This window comes from Podarcis gaigeae (assembly GCF_964106915.1).
Source record: "Podarcis gaigeae genome assembly, chromosome: 1".
Taxonomy (NCBI): domain Eukaryota; kingdom Metazoa; phylum Chordata; class Lepidosauria; order Squamata; family Lacertidae; genus Podarcis; species Podarcis gaigeae.
The window spans coordinates 9,711,912-9,724,536 of record NC_139678.1 but is presented as its reverse complement, the minus strand read 5'-3'; the positions used below and the strand labels follow the sequence as shown (position 1 = coordinate 9,724,536).

The window sequence follows — 12,625 nt, the reverse complement described above, 5'->3', positions numbered from 1 at the left end:
TACTATGTACAGAACACCACACCAGAAGGAAAAGAGATGGAAAGAGAATATGAAACCCAGGCTCCTTCTGGCCCTACTTTTATAGTCAGCATGACCTTGACAGAAGAGATAAGAGAACTAGTTTAAACCAACTTCTCGGAAGGAATAACCCAAACATCATGAACCTTCTGCTTGTTTCTTTCACACAGAGAAGTTTCCAGAACCCTCTTGAATTAATTAGAATAGGAAAGATCTCTACACATCAGATCAATACTTTCTGCACTAAGAAATGCAAAGTGACAATTTCATTGTTTGTTTGTTTGTTTGTTTGTTTGTTTGTTTGTTTGTTTGCACCCCACGCATCTGACTGAGTTGCCCCAGCCACTCTGGGACATTCTAAGGAAAAGCAGGACATTCCAGGATCAGATCAGAAACTGGGACGGATTCTGTAAATCCAGGACTGTCCCTGGAAAATAGGGACACTTGGAGGGCCTGTAACTAGACATCCACTGGAAACTTGCAAACAGGACTTAAGTGTAACAACAGTACTTTCCCCTCTTGGGATTCCGGCCTGGAAGTCTGGACCCTTGCGGTGGTATTAAAATTCTGGGATCACGTAATTTCTTTGGAGGGGTAAACAGCTCCGAAGTCCTCCCAGCTGCGAAAAGTGCAACCAGGGCCTTAATGCATTTTCAAGCTACTATCAGCCAAGGAAGATCTTTGATACAGGACTTTTAGCCTGCCTGCTGCTGTCAGCTGCTTAGAGTGTTCTTCAATATAATAACAGTTATTTTTGTGCTCTGTGGTTCTCTGTAAGCCCCGCTGCAATTTACACTTTGCAATTGCATCAACACTTTGCCTTGCTTTGTTGTGAACGAATATTCGGAGGCAAGCTGCATGGCAATAGGAATCGCTCTAGCTCCATGATTCTGGAATTTTGTCAGACTGCAGGCCAAGAAGCCAAGCGAAAGCAGGATCTTAGACCAGGGATCCAGTCTCTTCTCTTGGCGTTAGGTGTTGGGACAGAGGCCAGTGGGAAGTAAGGGAAATGCAAAGGAGCCAAATCATTACTATGATCAGTGCTATTTTACTAGAAAAAGAGGTGCTGGAACACTCAAAGAATGTCTCCCTTATTGTCTTATAATGGTAATGGCACACACCTGAGAGGTGGCAGAACTGAGCTCCAGTGAGTTCCGGCTGAAAATAACTATTATTATTATTATTATTATTATTATTATTATTATTATTACCATCATCATTATTAAAATGTGTAGACCAGAGGTCAGCAACCTTTTTCAGCCATGGGCTGGTCCACCGTCCCTCAGACCATGTGGTGGGCCAGACTATATTTTAGAAAAAAGATATGAACGAATTCCTATGCCCCACAAATAACCCAGAGATGCATTTTAAATAAAAGCACACAATCTACTCATGTAAAAACACGCTGATTCCCGGACCACCCGCGGGCTGGATTGAGAAGGTGATTGGGCCACATCCAGCCCCCGGGCCTTAGGTTGCCTACCCCTGGTGTAGACTGCCCTTCATCCATAGATATTAGGGTGGTTCACAAGATAAAATTCTAATATAAAAAACACAACGCATAATAAAAATAAGAACAAAACAACAACAACCAATAATACCCCTCCCACAACACATTCAAAGGGGCATTAGATGTCAATCAGCCAAAGGCCTGGTTGAAGAGGAACTTTTTCACCTGGCACTAAAAGTGTATAATGAAGGTGACCGATGAGCCTCCTTGGGGAGAGCATTCCACAAATGGGGAGGCGCTGCAGAAAAGGCCCATTATCATGTTGCCACTTTCCGGACCTCTCCTATATGAGGCACACGCAAAACAGTTTGAGATATTGTAGTCCTGAGTCATTGAAGGCTTTATGGGTCATAGGATTGTAGTCCAAGTGGATGACTGCAACAGTGCTCTCTCCCCTTTTGATTCCCAATTACTGATTTGTTGTTTAGTCGTTTAGTTGTGTCTGACTCTTCGTGACCCCATGGACCAGAGCACGCCAGGCACTCCTGTCTTCCACTGCCTCTTGCAGTTTGGTCAAACTCATGCTGGTAGCTTCGAGAACACTATCCAACCATCTCGTCCTCTGTCGTCCCCTTCTCCTTGTGCCCTCCATCTTTCCCAACATCAGGGTCTTTTCCAGGGAGTCTTTTCTTCTCATGAGGTGGCCAAAGTATTAGAGCCTCAGCTTCAGGATCTGTCCTTCCAGTGAGCACTCAGGGCTGATTTCCTTCAGAATGGATAGGTTGGATCTTCTTGCAGTCCATGGGACTCTCAAGAGTCTCCTCCAGCACCAGAATTCAAAAGCATCAATTCTTCGGCGATCAGCCTTCTTTATGGTCCGGCGCTCACTTCCATACATCACTACTGGGAAAACCATAGCTTTAACTATACGGACCTTTGTCGGCAAGGTGATGTCTCTGCTTACTCCCTGTAAATCCCCATGATTCCCCATCACATGGGGTGTGTGTGAATATTTTGCCATGTTTGAAAGCGACGTAACTCACTGGCTTAAGGAATTTGGGTTTTGGCTGTGAGCAGCTCCTTCCTTCTGGCCAGAGTTACCTGCGATGTAAGGAACAGACAACCTGTGCCTAACGTACCTGCCTCTTCTGGTTGGAGCACCATCATGTTTGGCATTCTTCCCATCCTGTTTCATAATTCTGCTCCTTAGAAATGCTTGCTGAACGCATTCATTTTCCAAGGCTGTGCAGACTGAACAACTCTCTTCCGAGCTCAAACAATGTTCTTCGTTTGAGCCCGGCGGAAAGATGTCATCAGCATTAGATTTAGCTGAATACGTCCTTCACTGCAATCCACTCCCAATACAACAACTGAATTTATATACGTGTGGTGGAAGAAAAAAATAAGCAAATAAGAGGGAAAGGGGAAAAGCAATATTTATCTAACAAAGCAAGCAATTACAGGAATGGCCCTGAAATGGTTTTTGTGGTTCCACCATCAAAAGCGAAGGGTTCTTTTAAAATAAAAAATTTAAAAATCCAAATAAGTGGATGTTTGAATGGAGTTTTAAGATACCGGAAATATTTTTAGAATATAAGAATAGCAGAGGCAGCCTTTTATCTCAGCCCCACAATGCAGCCAGACAAGCTACTCAGAGGAGGCTGAATGAAATCCAAGCACATACAACTTTGCTGCTTCTTGTTTAGCCCAACAAACCATTGTGTGCTGGTGATGGAACAAGCGACAAGCTTCAGGGCTCTCCCCTTGGCTCATCTTCTTGGTTTGTTAAAATTGCAGATTCCAGCGACATCCAAACCAGGGAACTGGTTTAAGCGCTACTTACAAATCAAGACTGAAACCCACAGTTGAATCCTAGTTTACAAGCCAGGACTGTACACAGCACTTAAACCTATGGCAAACCTTTCTTTTTTTAAAAAAAGGCTGGGTGGTGAAGTAGTGTGGTGTAGTAGTTAGAACGTTGGATTGGGACCTGGGAGGTAATAGGTAAAGGAACCCCTGACCATTAAGTTCAGTCACGGATGACTCTGGGGTTGCAGTGCTCATCTCGCTTTATTGGCCGAGGGAGCCAGTGTACAGCTTCCAGGTCATGTGGCCAGCATGACTAAGCTGCTTCTGGCGAATGAGAGCAGCACAAGGAAACGGCGTTTACCTTCCCACCGGAGCAGTACCTATTTATCTACTTGTACTTTGACGTGCTTTCGAACTGCTAGGTTGGCAGGAGCAGGGACCGAGCAACGGGAGCTCACCCCGTCGCGGGGATTCGAATTGCCGACCTTCTGATCGGCAAGCCCTAGGCTGTGTGGTTTAGACCACAGTGCCACCCGCATTCAAATCCCCACTCAGTCATAAATCTCACTGGGTGATCTTAGGCCAGTTACGGCCTCTCAGCCTGACCTACTTTACAGGGATGTTGTGGGGATCAGATGAGGAGGGGAAGGACCGTGGATGCTATCAAGCTCCTTGGAGGAAAAGGGGGAAAATATAGGAATAAATAAACAGACAAGTATTGTAAGATTTGAGTACAATTAAGCTGGTTAAACACACACACACATCTACCTCTGCATCTTATAATTCATAACGAATTGTAGGAAAAGAACCCTGCAGCCTAGGCAGCAGGATTTAATCTCTGCTCATTGGCTGATGAGCACAGCTGAGAGATGGGAGCAGATCCGTGAGAGGGTGAGGATTTAAAACGGAAGGGAAGGGGGAGACTTGCAAAGGTCTTTGCGTGTCTCCTCCTTACCTTCTAATTTCCAATATCTCGAGCAAAGGCAGAGGACTGGAGAAATCTCCTCCTCTTTCAAATGAAGGGGAAAGGAGAAAAAGAGGCATATTTTGCAAGCAAAGCCAAAAGCACCCTTTGAAACAGGCTCCTTTAAAGGAAGGGGCGGAGGCTGCTTCAAAGAGTGCTTTGCAAGTCTCCCCGTGTTCCTCTTTTTAATCTCTGACCCTGGTTTTACAGGGGAAGCTCAGGAAGACTTGAAAAGCCACAGAGAAATTCTGACATGTGGGAGGCCCCATGTCCCCTTGCAAAAAAAAGAGAGAGGAGGAAACAAGGATCTCTATTTTCCCTGCTTTGGAATTGTAACACGAGCCCTTGCAGGAGAACTGACGCACTCATCTTTGTAGGCTTCATCCCCTCAGAAAGGGCAACCAGGCCCACAATGTTCATCAGCTGTGGTAGGCACTAAAAAAAATTTAGGGAGGGTATATATTTTCCTGCACAAAGACCTCTGGGTGGATCTGACACACAGAAAATAGCAGGTGCTCCTTTGCCTGCAAATTCCATCCACTTAAGTAAAAAAGAAAGGTGCTGCAGCTGTTTTAGATTCCCCATTATTGTCAATGAGGTGGAAACAGAACTTGAGATTTAACAGGGCATCTTCAAACCCGAATAACAGATTGAACTGGAATGAAACAGAGTGGATCTGAAACATATCAGACTGCTTCCGGGTGCTATAGGTACAAGAAAAAAATCTATCAACTTAGAAGGAAGAGGAGGAGGAGGAGGAAGAGCTGAGGACAGAAGGACATAAAGATATCTGATCAGCCATCTTGCTACCAGGGTGGCATTCAGAGGGGGCAGAATTTCAAGCCACTAGGGGGTACTAGACTATCAACTGCCTTAACTATGGCTAAGGAGTCATCAATGACTCAAACCTACAGAGCCACTAGTGAAAAGCAGATATTTCCAGTTTGTAGGGAACAAACCAAATTTGAAGTAGCCATCTGCCAAGTGCCGCTGTTTTAACTGTGGTTTGTTAACTTTGGTTAATGATAACCATGGGCTTAGCATTATGTTCAGCAGACCATACTTTTGCTTGGTAATCTGAATCTGCCGGAAAGATTTTATGTTAAAAAAAAACTGCAAACTGACGTATTTCAATAATAGCTGTCAAGCATGTGGAGGGGAGAGAAGTATCTGCAGCTGCAGAATTTTATAAAGCCTTGAAAGCCCTCGTTTCGCAATCCCCTTCATAGCGATTGCTACAACATCCTTATCTGGAAAAGGATTCTGGCAGGCAAACGTGTTCTGTAAGAGCAGGCAAAGTCAGCCCTCCAGATGTTTTGGGACTACAACTTCCATCATCCCTAGCTAACAGGACCAGTGGTCAGGGATGGTGGGAATTGTAGTCTCAAAACATCTGGAGGGCCGAGTTTGCCTATGCCTGTGTAAGAGTCACTGCATGAATCGAAGTGATGGACGCCATGTTCTCGGGGGCTGAGCAGGCGGGGTTTGCAGCTGCCTTATATATAAGGTCAAACGATGGGCCCATCTACCTACACTGATTGGCAGGGTCTTTCCAAGGGTTCAGACAGGAAGGGCTCACCCGAGAGGGTTTTCTTTCTGTCCCACCACTTTCCCTGGGGAAACCCACTGTTTACGGCTGAATCAGAGCAAATGTCAATCGGGTGTTCTGCAGATCGACTCTCGTTCCGATATAGCGGTAAACCTCGGGTCTTTCCGGGGAAAGCAGTGGCGCAAAGGAAAGTCTTCTAGAACCCCTGCCAAGAAGTCATGGACCAAACGGAAGAAACTGCAGGGCAAATAGAAGTGTGGGTGAGCATAAAGTGTCTCCTAGCCCTGGCATCTCTCCTGAAGGTGCCAGGAACTGAACCCAAGGCCTTGGGCATTCAAAGCAGATGATGTACAGTTAGGTTATGGCTTTGCCACCATGCACATTGGTGGTGCTAGATAAGTAATAGTAGTAGTCAAAAAGCATTCCATATTAATAACAACAACAACAACCACCTTTAGGAGTTATCTGAAGGCAGCTGTATAGAGAAGTTTATTAATGTTCAATGTTTTACTGTGTTTTTATATATGTTGGAAACCGCCCAGAGTGGTTGGTGCAACCCAGTCAGATGTGTGGGATATTATTATTATTATTATTATTATTATTATTATTATTATTACTACAGTGGTGCCCCGCAAGACGAATGCCTCGCAGGACGAGAAACCCGCTAGACGAAAGGGTTTTCCGTTTTTTGAGGCGCTTCGCAAGACAAATTTCCCTCTGGGCTTGCTTCGCAAGACGAAAACGTCTTGTGAGTCTTGCAATTTTTTTCACTCCCCCCCCTTTTTCTAAGCTGCTAAGCCTTTAATAGCCACTAAGCCGCTAATAGGGTTGCTTCGCAAGACGAAAAAACCGCTAGACGAAGAGACTCGCGGAACGGATTATTTTCGTCTTGCGAGGCACCGCTGTATTATTATTATTATTATTATTATTACTATTATTTTATTTGTACCCCCTCCATCTGACTGGGTTGCCCCAGCCACTCTGGGCAGCTTCCAACAGATAGAAAAGCAGAATAAAACATCAGACATTAGAAACTTTCCTACACAGTCATAGCTCGGGTTACAGATGCTTTAGGCTGTGTTTTTTTGGGGTACGGACCCGCCAAAACCCGGAAGTACCAGAACGGGTTACTTCTGGGTTTCGGCAGCTGCACATGTGCAGAAGCGCCGAATCACAACCTGCGCGTGCGTAGACTCACCGCTGCGGGTTGCAAACGGGTTGCAAACGCTGTGAGTTGCGAACGTGCCTCCTGCACAGATCACGTTTGCAACCCGAGCGTCCACTGTACAGGACTGCCTTCAGATATCTTCTATATGGGCTTTCCATAACTGCAACTACACATTATCCATTCATACCAAATGGACTTAACACCCACAACCTTCCAGGCTGTGAGCGCACATGACGTTCCTAAAAAGGAGAGGTATCCCAATATTGAGTTTGAGCAAACTGCGGGAGGCAGTGGAAGACAGGAGTGCCTGGCTTGCTCTGGTCCAGGGGGTCACGAAGAGTCAGACACAACTAAACGACTAAACAACAAATCCCAATATTACAGTGCTCTTTCATTAATTAACTCATTTCATGATATTAAAACATGGTAAACAGAAATGCAGCCGCCCTAGAGAACACATCTAAGAAGGAATGAAACAACCTCCACGTTGCAAAAACAACTGCTTTCTTCTTACCTCCGGGCTCCAGGCCGACGAGCTGTCCGTGGCGTCGTTCCCTTCAAATCCTTGGTTGCTAAAAGCCGTCTCCATTTCCAAGCTGCCTTCCGTCTCTTGGCGGCTGAGGCTGGGCGTCGCGCTGACCTCCACCCCGGGGTCTTTGGGCTGCCCAGAGCCCCTGCTCTCCGACGCCGTTCTGGAGTCGAGGGATAGATGGTCATCTTCGTGATAAGAGAGGTTGTCTTGGTAACTCAGTTGGCTGAACCCGTCGAGATCTAGCACATTTTAAGAGCAGAGAGAAAAATAATTTTGTCGGGGGGGATTAAGACCAGCCGTTTCTGTATCCCTCAAGTGTGCAGATGCGTTAATCCCCTGCATCACAGGGCCTAGAAGTGATAACTATGCATGAGGGATTTGGGAATCCTGAGCTTTCAAAGGAAGAACACCTCTTTCCAACGGAATGGCAACAAAGGAGCCAAACCAGCTTCTCCCTTGGGAACCAACTGAAGGGCCTCTTCGCCCAAAACCCTAGGAGTTTTGTTTTGGAGTGCACACCTGAAAATGTAGGGTGAGTGACGAGCAGCTGTTTGAGAGCATGTGCATCATGTACATGGAAATCAGTGTGCAGAACCTCTGCTGCCTTGCATGACATCTTCGGGAGAAAAAAAGGCTACACAAATCCAGAGTGAAGTCCCAATTAGGGCAAGATCCCTGCATTGCCAGGGGGCTGGACTAGATGACATTGGGGGGTCCCTTCCAACTCGGCAATTCTATGGTTCTTTGAAGTTGCCCAGGAGCAGCCCTGCAGCTGAAAAAGCTTCCCGCTCCCCTGCTCTGAATTATTTCTCCCGCACCACACATTTACCATCCTTCATTTGCTAGAGAAGAGGGGCAGGGAAGGGAGACGGAAGAAGCCACCCAGGAATAATGGGAAGCCTTTCCTTGGGTAAAACTCTGCAGGGGTGCAGAGACACTTAACGTTTCAGCTGCGCTCAGGTCTGCAGCCTATGAAAGCCCTGCTGAAATCAGCACAGCTTTATACCGTATTTTTTGCTCTAGAAGACTCACTTTTCCCCTCCTAAAAAGTAAGGGGAAATGTGTGTGCGTCTTATGGAGCGAATGTAGGCTGCACAGCTATCAGAGAAACCAGAACACCAAGAGGGATTGCTGCTTTCACTGCGCCGCGATCCCTCTTGCTGTTCTGGCTTCTGAGATTCAGAATATTTTTTTTCTTGTTTTCCTCCTCCAAAAACTAGGTGCGTCTTGTGGTCTGGTGCGTCTTATAGAGCGAAAAATACGGTAGTTTGGCCCTGTGCATCTTCACAAGCCCAGTCGGTTCAATGGGGCTTCCAGCCAAGTTAAAAGTGTGCATTTAGGTTGAAAACCACATGGTCCCGTTCTTATGCACAGAACGGGTCCAGATGGCATTTCCCCACTCCCCAAACCAAAGGCTTATGCTTATGATGCCTCCCAGCTCTGCTAAAATCAAACAGGACTCGGCTCACGCAGCAGATTGCAGCTCCGAAATCAACAGAGACACGATTGATATATATACATTTGGGGCACGTCGGAGCGGTGGGCTGAAAAGGCAGGTTTTATAAATGTAAAAAAATAAAAAAGCGCCGCAGGCTTTTCAGAATAGAAGACGTGCCTTTCTAGTGAGAAGTTACATTACACACTTCCCACACAAAGTTTGCCTCCCCACCGTGCCTTGTGGATTTGGTCTGAAGCCAGGATGTTGGCTATTATTACGGAATGCAGTTTGAGGGATTCAGTTGGGATGGTTGAATCCTGCAGACTATGTGGGTGAAAACTGTGTTCTGTAAAATCTCGGGGTTCCCTTGGCAACGTTGTACAGTAGTACCTTGGTTCCTGAACTCAATCCGTTCTGGAAGTCCGTTTGACTTCCGAAATGTTTGCAAACCAAGGCACAGCTTCTGATTGGCTGATAGGCCCCAGAAACATCGACAACAACTGAAACGGACATTCGGCTTCTAAAAAACGTTTGCAAACCCGAGCACTTACTTCCGGGTTTGCGGCATTCAGGAGCCAATTTGTTTGGGAGCCAAGCCGTTTGGGAACCAAGGTACCGCTATATAGAAATGTCGGGGAGCCAATGATTGCAGAGTTCCCCAGGGAGAAATTCAGTAATGGCGAACAAGCTTTCCTGAAAAGATTTTCCCTTGCAAGGAAGGGCAGCGTTGAGGTTCATCCATTGATGAAACACTCTGTCACAAGAGACTAGGGCCCTGCAGGACTTGACATCTTTCCGCAGGGCCTGCAAGACAGAGTTCTTCCACCAGGGCACAGCCTGACTCCCTCCTTCGGCAATCTTCGCGGAGCTCTGGCCCAATGGTTGCCATTGGTTTGATTTGAATTAATTTTATAATGAATGGTTTTAGAGTGTTGTGTTGTGTTGTACTGTTGTACTGTTTTATTGTTGTTAGCCGCCCTGAGCCCGGCTTCAGCTGGGGAGGGCGGGATATAAATAAAAATTCAGGTGCAAAGTGAGACCTAGGAAATGTCCTGCAGGAAAGTGAGTGTGTTCTGTAGAATGCTTCCCAGAATCCTCTGCCATTCGCAAGGTTCTCTGGGAAGTTGACCCAGAGAATCTTGGGAGATGCGTTTTTCTTGGGTTACCGACTGTTTTGTTACACCTTGGACGTTCTCATCATGAAAGGCTAAACTTATCAACTGAGATTCAAAATGGATAATCCTTTCAAGTCATGGGAAGACGGTGTGCGTGCACCAGCACATCAGTGCATTTTTTTCCTGCTTTTGCCATTTCCTCTGAAGCCACAGAAACTGAGTCCATCCTTGTTGGACTTCTCGGAGCAAACCATCTCTTGTGTTTGACTGCTTTGTTTCTTTTTTTTGGAGAGAGCTGGATAATACCTTCGCATTCAGAGGCCTCGGAGCTGTACTCTTCGTGATTCGACAGCAAGCGGTTGAATTTGGGCCTGCGCTCGGAACCGGCTTGCGTTCCTTTCTCGGAAACTCCCGAACGGAAGCTCTGCGAGCGCGAAACGGAGATCTCAAACTGCTTGATCACCTCGTCGTCGCTGTCCGAGGAGGTGGTCAGGTCTTCGTCTTCCCCGAAGCTATTCACTGGGAGAAAAGAGCACACACACACAAACACATACAAAGAGGAATTTTGACAGCTCGTGGAGAAGGATGCAGAGAAAGTGACAGTTTCCAGATAAGAAAGACACTTAGAGCATCAGTCACTGAGTGTCTAAAAAAATGTAGTATAAACACTGACAACTGGGAAACACTGGCCTGCGAGCGCTCCAGTTGGAGAGCAGCCTTTACCAAAGGTGTCATGGGCTTTGAAGACACTCGAACTCAGGACGCAAGGGAGAAACATGCTAGGAGGAAGGCACGCTTGGCAAATCCACACCGTGATCAGCTCCCACCCAGAAACCAATGTCCCCACTGTGGAAGGACTCGGCTACGAGGGATCGCCAAAGAAGAAGAAGGTAAACTGAGACCTGCTGGGTGAGTCCAGCATCCTGTTCTCACAGGGGCCAACTAGATGCCTGTGGAAAACCAGGAAGCAGGATTCAATCACAAGAGCCCTCTCTTCCAGCAACTTGCTACCTTGAACTGCAGAGGCAGAGCACAGCCACCATGTCTAGCAGCCATCAATAGCTTCTCCTCTAAGTGACTTCCCTTGACTTTCTAGGTCCCTTCCTATTGGTGGAATCAACTAGAAATATTTCACTCCTGCTTCCCCATTATACCCCAATCAATTTTTCCTCTCCTTTCCAATGAACAGGATGGGTGTCAGTGGAGAGAAGTTGTAATGGTGGTTAGCATTCACTTGCTTCCATTTAAAATAATCGTCAAAGCGGCAATTATATACTGGGTAAAGGTAAAGGGACCCCTGACCATTAGGTCCAGTCGTGACCGACTCTGGGGTTGCGACGCTCATCTTGCTTTATTGGCCAAGGGAGCCGGCATACAGCTTCCGGGTCATGTGGCCAGCATGACTAAGCCGCTTCTGGCAAACCAGAGCAGCGAAAGGAAACGTCATTTACCTTCCCGCTGGAGTGGTACCTATTTATCTACTTGCACTTTGACATGCTTTCAAACTGCTAGGTTGGCAGGAGCAGGGACCGAGCAACGGGAGCTCACCCCGTCGCGGGGATTGGAACCACCAACCTTCTGATTGGCAAGTCCTAGTCTCTGTGGTTTAACCCATAGTGCCACCCGCATCCCATATACCAGGTATAGGGCGGTATATAAATTCAATGAAGGAGAAGCAGAAGAAGAAGAGTGGTACCTCAGTTTTCCAACATCTTGGAAGTCAAACATTATGGTTTTTGAATGCTTTTCAGAAGCTGAACATGCCACGCGGCTTCCATATTGAGTTTACGAAAGTACGTAAATGCTTCGGTTTTTAAACATTTTGGAAATCGAACGGTCTTTGGGAATGGATTATGTTCGAAAACTAAGGCAGCACTGTATTTTCAGGATTATTGATGCACATATAAATATGACACGTTTCTGCCAGCGAGCATCAAATCCAGAGAGCCTCTGCTGCTGAGCAAGCGTCTAATCCTCTTTTATTCTGTCAAGCACCAAGGAACATGCAGAGGATCTAGGAAGACGCCTTCTATTAAGTCAGACCATTGAATGAAACTACTTCAGTACTGTCTGCACTGACTGGCAGCAGCTCTCCAGGGTTTCAGCCACGGAGTCTCTCCCAGCCCTGCCTCAAGATGCCTTTAGGCCACAGCTTGGGTCCCCAACTCCCAATAGCTAGCAGGACCAGTGGTCAGGGATGATGGGAGCTGGAGTCCAGCAACAGCCGGGAACACTAGTTTGAGAAACACTGGGGGATTAAAACCTGGGGCTTTCTGAATGCAAAGCAGATGCTCTTCCACCAAGGAGGAAAACAAAGCAAAAGAGTTTGCAGCAATGCCCTCATCTGGGCAAAAAGATCAGATTTGGAGTTGAAATGATACAGCCATGCAGACCAGCAAATCAAACCCTGTTTCAGTCTTGCCCCTCCCACCCCCCAACGTTTTATGCTAGCTATCTGCAGCTATTTGCTGCACAGTTCAGGCAATTTTCCAATTTGTCACCTTAATATTATGTTAATTAAACTGCAAAAAAGGTGCTCTAAGGATCAGAAATAGGAGGTTCCTTGATAGGATCTGGGAAGA

General features: G+C 46.5%; 2 protein-coding genes across 6 annotated transcripts in view; both read right to left on the bottom strand.

Annotated features, from left to right (window-relative positions):
• Positions 1-12,625, bottom strand: part of HIF1A (hypoxia inducible factor 1 subunit alpha) — a 641,105-nt gene that overhangs the window by 471,643 nt on the left and 156,837 nt on the right. The window lies entirely within an intron of this gene.
• The window catches only part of SYT16 (synaptotagmin 16), a 111,131-nt gene that overhangs the window by 14,425 nt on the left and 84,081 nt on the right, over positions 1-12,625 (bottom strand). For 4 of the 5 annotated variants that reach the window (XM_083734620.1, XM_083734622.1, XM_083734621.1 and 1 more), the window contains one exon: positions 7,473-7,729. In XM_083734620.1, the coding sequence (XP_083590746.1) occupies positions 7,473-7,729 (257 nt within the window). Of the gene's footprint in view, positions 1-7,472; positions 7,730-10,349; positions 10,563-12,625 lie in introns of all 5 variants that reach the window. The other variant, XM_083734619.1, reaches the window with a different exon arrangement.